This window comes from Gymnogyps californianus, chromosome 15 (assembly GCF_018139145.2).
Source record: "Gymnogyps californianus isolate 813 chromosome 15, ASM1813914v2, whole genome shotgun sequence".
NCBI lineage: Eukaryota > Metazoa > Chordata > Aves > Accipitriformes > Cathartidae > Gymnogyps > Gymnogyps californianus.
Window position 1 is genome coordinate 1,800,675 of NC_059485.1, and position 10,235 is coordinate 1,810,909.

General features: G+C 55.4%; 1 protein-coding gene across 1 annotated transcript; it reads right to left on the minus strand.

The window, feature by feature from the left end:
* Positions 1 to 488: 488 nt before the first annotated feature.
* NPW (neuropeptide W) lies at positions 489 to 4,092 on the minus strand. The gene is given in 4 exon segments (XM_050906165.1): positions 489 to 886; positions 2,356 to 2,484; positions 2,486 to 2,766; positions 4,056 to 4,092. Coding segments are annotated over 4 exon segments (483 nt in total). The 3' UTR covers positions 489 to 850.
* Between the last annotated feature and the right edge of the window lie 6,143 nt (positions 4,093 to 10,235).

A 10,235-nucleotide genomic window follows, 5' to 3' on the forward strand; every position in this document is an offset into this window, starting at 1 on the left:
TCAGCAATTCACGGGAGCCAGACTCTGCCCCCCAAACCTCAGCTTTCTCTAGAGCCCAGATCCCACCCGCTGCAGCACACCTTCACCGTGCGCTCCTGCCCAGCCCCGAGGCTTCTCCCTGTTTTAATGGGGAATAACATTTATTTTCATCAGCGGACACTTCTATAAAATTAAGTTCTAAGCAGGCAAATAAACAACTAGAGCAGTGATGACTCGCAGAGCTTTTGTTCAGCCCAGTCCAGGAAAGATTTCTAACTTTGTCATCTTAATTGACACTTAGCCTGGCAGTAACTCCCCAACGGGCAGTAAAAGAGATTTACTGTAAAGCTGCAGAAGAAACTGTGTCAAAGAGTTAAATCATGTCAGAAAAATCTGGGAGCGACCCGACCGCTGAAGTGCCTCCCCTGCGCAGAGCCGTACCAGGTTTTGCTTTTAAAAAAAAAAACCAAACCCACACAACAGCACAATGAAGCCAAAGTTTCCTTTGATCAATTCTCATTTTAATGAGGGCAGGTTCCTAGGAAGCAAACAGTACATGTTTGTATCATATTGCAAACAAGCTAGTACAGAAATCTAAAAAAAATAAACAAAAATAAATATCTTCCCTGTTTATTTCTCCCCAAGTTTATAGCACTAGGTTGACCTGAAAACAAGATGAATTTACCGCTGCGTCTGGACAGCGGCCATGAAAAATCAGATTTTTTGGAATGCAATTGTCTGTGTGGTTTCAGAGAGGTCAGAGTACCAGGAGATCCGCAGACGAGACTCTTCCTTGCCAGCTGGGGTGAACGGCTTCCACCTCGGGCAGTCAATGCTCCTCCAGCGCTTGAAGCATCTCTGCTGGGCCCCTTCAGTGGATCAGAGCCATGTCTTCAAGCGGGAGAAGCTGAAAGGAGAAGAGGGGCCGGGTTATTTCGGAACCTCACCTGAGCGTCCGGCTGCGCACCGGAGCCCCGCCACCGCCTCCCTCCCCACGTGGGACCGCATGTCCCCTCTGTACAGCGCTTAAACGAACACTGCATTCACAATATTCATGAAATATTCTCCTCCGTGGGCTCAGATCCGACCCGTGGTGCCTGCAGACTCCCTTTCTGCCACTCTGCATGCAGATAAACCCCACGCAGACACCCAAATACCGGGCTTGGACCTGCCTGCGAGGCTCCCGTGGAAATTTTCCCGTGAAATTAGAGGGATGCACGCACGTCCGCAGGTCCAGAGCCCCAACCGTGGTACCCGGGACTGCTCTGCCCACGCACAGCCAGGCTGCGGGAGGTAACGGGACAGCGCAGACGTAACGCAGGGCTGAGCTGACCTGTCTGGGCTTTCCCAAAAAGATACTCATCCCAGATTTCCTCCAAAAAAGGAAGAGGGGGGAGGAATACAGCTACGTGTTTCAGGGGCTGATCCAACAGCTAAAAGCCTCCGTGGATTTCAGCTGGATGTTGGCTTCAGCTTTACATAAGAGGAAAGAGATTTAATGTTTGGAACCAGCCCCGAGCCAGTCCCACGCAGCTTGGCTGAGCCCCGAGCGGGCAGGGAGAGGGGTCCTGCGGAGGGGCCACGCCGGGAGCGCCTCGGCATCGCCGGCCTGCCGGCCCTGCGGACACCCCTCCCGGTACTGGCAGCTGGGTCCCGCAGGGTGCAGGTTTGTGATGCACCAAACGGGGGGCACAGAAATCATCCGGCTCCTTTTTCTGCCCTAAAGGCAAAGTGCAGCTCCTCCAAACTCATCCCGTGGGGAGGAGGAATGACCGCTCCCTCCTCCCGTCCCGCTTTGCTGGGTGCAACAAACCTTGTGGTTCAAGTTGAAAAACATGGTAGACACTGGTCACCTCGTGCAGTCGCGCTCACGCAGCGGTGACGGGGCTGTAACCCCCCCCGGGACCCGGGCTGTCCCGTGGGGTCATGGCTCCCCTCGCTCCCCGACACCCTCCCAGCCCAGCCGGGGCCGGGGGGCAGAAGGCAGTGAGGGTGTCGGTGGGGGCAGCTCCCCACATCTGGGTGATGCCATGGGGCAACCCAGCTCTCTGCTTGGGGCACCCCGAAACCCCGGTGCCTGCGGGACGGGAGACCGCAGCAAGGCTCTGTGTGCCCCCAGTTACCCGGTGAAACCCCTCCACGGTTCCGTGCACCACCCCCCCCCGTTACCTGGTAAAACCCCCCAGCACCCCAGGGTGCCGCAGAGAGACCGCAGCAAGCCTCCCGCACCCCAGGCACGGGTGGCACCCCTCAAGCATCCTGGGGCGCTGCGGAAAGACCGTACCCCCCGGCCCCGGTGACACCCCCGGGGCTCCCCCCCGCCCGCCCGCCCGCCCGCCCGTCGGGGCCCCGGCGCGGCCGCGGAACCGGGGTTACCTGAGCTCCGCGGGGACCGGGCGGGGACCGGGCGGGGGCCGGGCGGGGGCCGCCCCAGCCCCAGCCCCGCCGGAGCAGGCGCTGCAGGAGGCGGCCGGGGCCGGGCGGCGGCGGCGGCGGTGGGCGGGCGGCGGGGTCTCCCCGGCGGGGCGGCCCGGGGGCGGCGGGGGGCGGCGGCGGGCGCGGCTCCCCCGGGGCGGCGGGGGGGCTCGGCCGGCAGCTCCCGGCGCCAGAGGTAAGGGGAGCGGCGGACCCCCATGAGCAGCCCCGAGGCGCGCCCCACCGTGTGGTACCGGGGGCTGGCGACGTGCTTGTACCAGGCGCCCGCCGGCGCCGCCGGCAGCATCAGCCCCAGCAGCACCAGGGCCCCCCAGGCGCCCCCGACAGCTGCCCCCTCGCCATCGCGCCGGGCTGCGGGCGGGCAGGCGGCGGGCAGGCGGCGGGCAGGGGCGCACCCCGGCCCCGGGCGCCCCAGCGAAGGCTGCCCCCGCGCCCCGCGCCCCGCCGGTTTATACCGCCGTCGGGAGGGGCACCCCGCGGCTCCGCCCCGGCAGCCCCCGGCCGCCCCGCTGCCAGCCCCGGCCCCCCGCACCTCCTACCCGCCGCCTCCAGCGGCCCCCCGCCCTCCCCCTGCAACCTCCCCCCGGGACGCCGGCATCCTCCCCGTGGCCCCGAGCATCCCTCCTATCCTTGAGCATCCCCCTTCCCGCCCCGAGCATCCCCCTTCCCGCCCTGAGCATCACCCTTCCCACCCCGAGCATCCCTCCCATCCTTGAGCATCCCCCTTCCAGCCCCAAGCATCCCTCCTATCCTTGAGCATCCCCCTGCAGCCCTGAGCATCCCCCTTCCCGCCCTGAGCATCACCCTTCCCACCCCGAGCATCGCCTTTCCCACCCCGAGCATCCCTCCCATCCTTGAGCATCCCCCTTCCCACCCCGAGCATCCCCCTTCCCGCCCCGAGCATCCCTCCTATCCTTGAGCATCCCCCTGCAGCCCTGAGCATCCCTCTTCCCGCCCTGAGCATCGCCCTTCCCAGCCCGAGCATCCCTCCTATCCTTGAGCATCCCCCTTCCTGCCCTGAGCATCCCCCTTCCCACCCTGAGCGTCCCTCCCATCCTTGAGCATCCCCCTTCCCACCCCGAGCATCCCTCCCATCCTTGAGCATCCTCCTTGCAACCTTCAGCATCCTCCTTGTGGCCCAAGCAACCTCCCCGTGGTCCCCTTTGCAGCCCCAAGTATCTTCCCCGTGGCCCTGAGCATCCCCCCGCAGCCCCACAAACCTCCCTGCAGCCCAGCGTCCTCCCTGGCCCCTCAGGACCTGCTCGACAGCAGCAGGATTTACTGCTGGAGAAAGAGATGTTACAAAGTGACCACAAGTGAGGACCCTCAGAGGGTCCTGCACCCCCCTCCTTCAGGTATGGCCCCCAGCCTCACTGCCTAGAGAGGGACCGACAGCAAGGCACAGGAACATTCCCTGGAGGAACTGTAAGTCAGAACAAATTGCAGTGATTTTCAGCAAAATTCATCCCAAGTCGGGTACCAGACGGAGGTGGGTGATGTGGACTGAAGCCCTGCTTTGGTTACCTGCCTCGGTGCAGAGACGATGCTGCCTCTGGGGGGGTGCAGAGGGCCCCCACGTGTCCCAGGGAGCACGGTGTCCTGCTGCGCAGAGCTCGACTGGCTCCTCTCCACCTTCGTACCGCCCACGAAGCGGCGAGACCCAGATTTCACTCCCATCTCGCTCAGCTCAAACTAATATCCCACCCGCGGTTCGGGGGTCCCAGTGCCCATGAACTTGCCTCGGTTGCAGGGCAAAGTCACGAGTGCTTAAGAGGTGCAAAGCGATGGGAAGAGAGAAGACACCGAACCCGTGCGGGGGGCTCAGAGGGCTGCTGCGCTGGTGCACAGCTCAGGCCCCCACGAACGCTCCTCCCGGGATCGCTGCCTGCTCGCGGTCACTTTTCCGTCACAGTTTAAAATGGCCAGCTGCCTGACTTCCTACCCGAACAGCTACTACAGTGAGTAACTCCTGCTCTTCCATCTCTTCTTTAGGAAAAAAAAAGATGACCCAGGAGACGAATACCTGATTCCCATGGGACGCCTGCCAACTTGTCTTCCTCTCATCGAGGGCTACTGCCTTCATAATCCAGAGGAATTACAGGACCTGGTATTTCCAGCCCCTTCCAACACGCCTCTGGTGCCACTGCTTAACAAATGGGAGGGCTGGGGATTCAGTAACACCATCCCTGCTGCCTCCTGCTGAGAGCCACTTTACGTTGCCTGGATCGAAATCTTGCGACCACGCCATGTTTTGCCCGTAGATATTGTGGAGGGATGCGAGGAGGCGGTCGTTCTGCCCCCCGCCGCGACTCGGGAGCCTGCAGCGGACAGGAGCGAGCAGCCGCTTTGCACTTTCTCCTGCAGCGAAGCGCTCAAGACCCTTTGCAGTGGATTTGTCAAGCTGCTTCCTCTCCTCTTCTGCAACTCAGTTCTTCTTAAATAGGATATTACCGTGAATTTTGCCATTCCGGTCAGGTGACTTTTCCCCCAGATTCCTTAATAAAACCAAGCAGGTCAAATTTATGCTCATCAGGGAGCAATTCCAGTTCCTCTTGTTTATTAGCCAAGTTCTTGGCTTTATACATTGAACTATGACTAAATAATTTCTCTTTTTTCAGGCCACACAGTAACTTGATTCATTTCGTTCTCAGCACCTTGCACGCTCCTGTGTGCCCATTTCTCCTCGTTGATATGATTTTAACACGCTCCCAAGGAATCTGGCCAGCCTGCTTCCCACCGTCAGGCTCCCCAGCTCTTTGCCGGCATCCAGCCAGCCCCCATCATCTGACGCCCAGCAAGCACAAGTTCCCAGCAGCGAAGCTTTCTCCATCAGCCCAGCTTGCACACCTCGGTGTTTTGTGAGCCTCTGCTCAGGCACGGGGACGTGTTTGCACGTTCAAGCAGGAGACGGACCCATGCTGGGGACCCCTCGGCGTGTGGGAGCAGGTCCTGCTCATCTCGGCCAAGCAACAACCTCCTCCCGTAGGAACCAGGCAGGGGCCAGAGAGAGCGGGGCTGAGGGCTGGGGGGAGGAGGAGGAGGAAAGGGAAAGCGCAAGGCAGCAATAAGACATGGGGAGGTGTAAGAGGGTGGGTGCAGAGCCTCACAATTTTCCTCTTCTGGGAAGGCTGGGAGCGAGTGAAATTCCCAGTTGGTAAGAAGGGGATCCCGGCCTTTTCCCGAGTGGAGTGCTGGAAGTTACGTCTGTGCAGAGCGCAACTTGTTTCTGTTAATGAACCGGACCCAGAGAGTCCAACTCACCCATGGCCCGACTTCTTGGAAGCACCCAGGCTTACAGTAAGGACGAAGCCGGGCTCCCATCTCCCACCGAGCAGATGACTGATGGGTGAGCTATTTTTGTCACCCTTTGAGTGCTCTGGACATTATGAACGGCCTCACCACTTTCCTGTTTTAATAGAGCCATTAATGAATGGCATCGGTACAGCACACAGACAATCACATCGCAATCCCTCCCTGGCCACCGAACCCCAGTTCACAACGGGACACGCGCTGCCAGGTTTATTTCACTCAATAAAAAGCCATTATACTTCCTTCTGCCCCCAAGAGACGGATCAATCCTGAACGACCTGATGCTCAGCCTGGAGAAGGCAGAGGCTCGTTCCTACCTCTGCCCCCGTTCCCAAGCAAACAGGCCGTTTTAGGAGCTTACGTTTCGCTGCAGCAATACACCAACGTGGGCTCAACCTTCCCACCCAGGAGTGGAAGATTTTCGCATTCCTAGAGATCTGCCTGAAGTGTCTTTTACGTGTATTTTTGGCATAACTTGAATAACTTGTCACGCTGATAAACTCTCCGGGAACTGAACTGAACTCTCTCCTCCCAGTGCAATGAATGATTCCTGCTTCCAGCCAGCCTGTTGTGTCTGCAAGGCGCTTTGAGATCCTTCAGGCTGATACAGTAAGGCTCCGGATCTCGGGCAGAGTGCACGTTTCCTCTCCCAAGTATTTTAAAATATCTTTCGAACGAAACAGCTGACAAGCAATTTGTCTTCTATTTATATTCTAAGTAGCGAAAATATAATTTTAGAATTCCTATTCCCCTCGCAGAAGCCGATGCTCCCACAAACACCGTAGCACGTCAGCAGACGCATTGCACCGTGCTGCTCCGAGGTGGTCTTCGTGCCAGGAACTCCCCCAGAGGAACAAAATCCTCGTTCTTCGGTAGATAAAAGGTTTTCAAACAAATCCTGGCTCCTACGGAAGTTTTCTACAGACTCCTGTGAGATTCAGATTTCAGCCTTTCGGGTCACTTCTGTAAGCTGCAGGTACTTGGGTTCACCTGAGCAGGGCCCAGCGGATCTCAAGCCCTTTTGAAACCCCCGCTTTTATGTTTTCACTTAATAAACACAATTATTAGCTCCAGCATCACATTTACCAACTACACAGACACTGAGCTGAGACTTTGCACAGCTACCCCAGTGCTCGGATGAACCCTTAATGATGTTATCCCACATTTGTCGAGGTGAAGGGGAGTGGGATCTAACCCTATGGCTCTGCTGCTGAAAGGATTTAAGGTCGTCTTCTTTTATTTTGGAACAAAATCCATCTTTTTGCAAGAGGAAGACGCCGCTGCAGCTCCCCATCCCGCTGGACCCTCGGGCTCTCCGGGATACACCTCCCTCTTCTCTGCTGGACCAGCCATCTCCATCACAGATCTAAGCTGAGATACCAGAGCATGAACCGGGGTTTCAGTCTGAAAAAGTGGCCGGCTGAGGGGGCGAGGGGGGTGAGCAGCCGGAGGCATCACGTCTTAAACCCCTGCAATAAACCCAGCCGAGCTCTCTTGTCAGAGCCCTGACTCTCTACCCGATTTAATGCCTCTTGTGCTCTCGCCTCCCACCACACACATTACTGCACCCATTCAGGATTTGTGGCTTTTGAGAATGATCTAAATGAATTTGATGTCCCAGAAAGAGGCACTTGAAAAATAAACCGGTGTGGTTTAATGATAGCATTTTCCACATTTTTATTATAATGACTCTGGTGTTTATTGGAAGGTTAGCAACTCAGCCAAGCATGAAAACAGAGCAATTGAAGAGGCCAGCCCTGTGATGGGGTCTCGGCACACTTGGTCATTAAGGCTCATTCTATACATGACACTTTTTGGCCATTTGGGCTCTACAGCATCTCCCTGTGGGAGTACGATGAGAGGACGGAGGCAACATCATTTCGGATGAGGAGCCTCATGCACTCTGGTACAGAGCCTGCCCTCCTCCTCCTCGGCTGCGCAGCACTCTGCAAACTCACACCGCCTTTGTTAATTGTGATCATCCTGTTTTTCAGGTTGGGAAACCGAGGCCCAGAGTGTTCGAGTGAGTTGTCAAAGACCACGCAAGCGAATGGCAGGTCTGGCCAAGTAACGGAGCCTCCTGCTCCGAGGTCCTTCGCCTGGAGACTCTGCCTGGCTCTGCCTTCCCACGCAGGGCGCGGGTTTGCCTCGGAGAGACGGGCACAAAACAGCCAAAAGAGGCTTCACCGCCGTGAAATCAGCTGGAGGCACAAAATTGGCAAAGGAGCCGAAGTCAGAGGTGGCAGCAGGGATGAGTTTTGCTGCCCAGCCCCTACCAGGCAGCGCCACGCTCATCCTGAGCCGGTGCAAAGCCCGGTGCTGCTGCAGGCAGTCGTCTTTCAGATAAGGTTCGAAGCTCAGCATCTGAGCGACCTGGTACTGAAGATCCCATCTGAGAAGGTGAACGTGATTAAGTACCCTGCCTGGCTGCCCCGGAGGCCAGCGGTCTGGGTCCCTGCCGCTCCATCTCTGCCTGCACGCCGAATTTCTGCGGTTCACCCTTCACCTACTTTCCCAGATTCGCATCCCTGCTGCCTCTTGCATTACTTCAACCCAGGAGTGAGTTGAAGTCTTAATGGCAAGACAAAAAATATTCCCACACACGTGGCTCAGCAAACCCTGATGCTTTCCAACACCCAGCCCACTGCTGAGCTTTCTCGGTGAATCAGAACGAGTGTGTTTTGCTAAGGAGCGTGGATGAGCCACTTAGCGAGCGGGACCCAAGCGGGCTGGGTCCCTCGGGTACGGCAGTGACAGCACCCCGGGCAGATAGTCCCAGGAATAACCACCTTTGCCATTTTCTTGCATCTAGAGTGTGTCCTCATGGAATAAATTCAGACTGCGGAGCGACTCCTTTCACCAGTGATTCAGAACATGCTGATTAAATGCTATTTCTTTGTTCCTCTGAAATAAAGGAACTGTAGCTGATACAAACAAATTACGATTTCAAACTGTGAGGCAAGACACACCTTGACTCCACGATAAAGCTGCTGCGTATTTTGGTGGCTCTGAAGAGAAAGAGGAAACAGTAAGCGGTGTTTCCTAATGTTGCAGCTCTTCTTATTAAGGTGCACTAAATTAATTATTTTACTCCTAAGAAACGACTAATTCCTCACTATTTTTAGACTCGTGTACTATTTGAAGAGACTTTTTTCCAGGGTCCCGTCACATGGAAGTTAAACAGCAAGCAGTAAAGTCTCCAAAGGATAATAAACTATCTCAAATTACTTTGCTAATGGAACAAAGAGTGCTGTAAATGTCACACACGATATAACAAGAGCAGTAGAAACCTTTACATGAAACAATGGATCCATTAGGACTAAGTTAAAAAAAACCAGCACAGACTCGCGGTACTTTCGCATAGTTTCGTGGAGCTTGCTGCTCCGAGCCAAACGAACTTGTTCGTTCACTCGAATTCTGCAGCTGAGCTGACAACACGGCATCCAGCTTACTAATCGCACACGCTCGCGAGGCATCGATCATCTAGGATTTCAAAGCCCTTTATAGACGATAATTTTGCCCCATCGCACGCAGCTGAGTCAGTGGAATTATTTCTGCTTAAAACTGAGGTACGGAGAGGGAGTAACTGAATCACTGATTGGAGACCAAAACTGAACCGAGGTACAGACCCAGGTCCTCTGCACGACCCACCAAACTCCGCTAATGGGTCCTCGCCTATCCAAGCTTAATGAAGCAGTCCATCATCTTACAAGCTACAGGCACGATCCTTCCCTTCTTACGTGACTCATCAACTTGAGAACCTGACTCTGATGGGGCTACTCGGGTGAAAGGATGAACTGTCAGAAACCATCGCATCGCCCGTCCATCCAGCTCTGTATTTTGCCTATTTTGCCTCCAACAGCTGCGGTTGGCAGAATACTAAGAGAGTCTCTAAACACCTCAAGGGCTGAAGCAATGTCATCGCAGACTGACTTGGACATGACATAACACCGCCAAAGAATCACGATGCAAAAATCACAAGGATGTGGCATGAGAGCGTTGCCTTAGCAAAGCAGCAAGTAAGCAGCAAAGACAAAAATCTGAAACGCAGGTAAAAGAGCAGGGAAAAAAGATGCCATCGGATGGCTGTCTCCAATGCAAGCAGATTTCTCAGCCCCCGCCAGTCCATGATTCAGTCTTTCTCCTGGAAGTAATTTACAATAACGAAAGTGAGCTAATACCCAGATGTGTGAAGTGCAGAGTATATTTGGCTCCGACCTGAAGCATGTTTACTGTAAGGAGGAAGAGTTGTGAGATGAATCTTTTCTTTGACAGCTCTGAGATCTCTTAACCAAATCCCACACAACCCCAAAGTGCTCTCCTATTTTCTTGAAATTTAATTAGGTGAGGCTATATGGTACACACAATTATATACGTGTAAGATAATTGGAGTAGAGGGCTCTAAGGCATGTAGATGAGAACAAAATTTGTCTTCAAGCAAATCTGCACAGGTGGAGTATGTTTTCCTTGGCATGAACACCTTGCCGGATTGAGAGCTATATTTGTAAAAC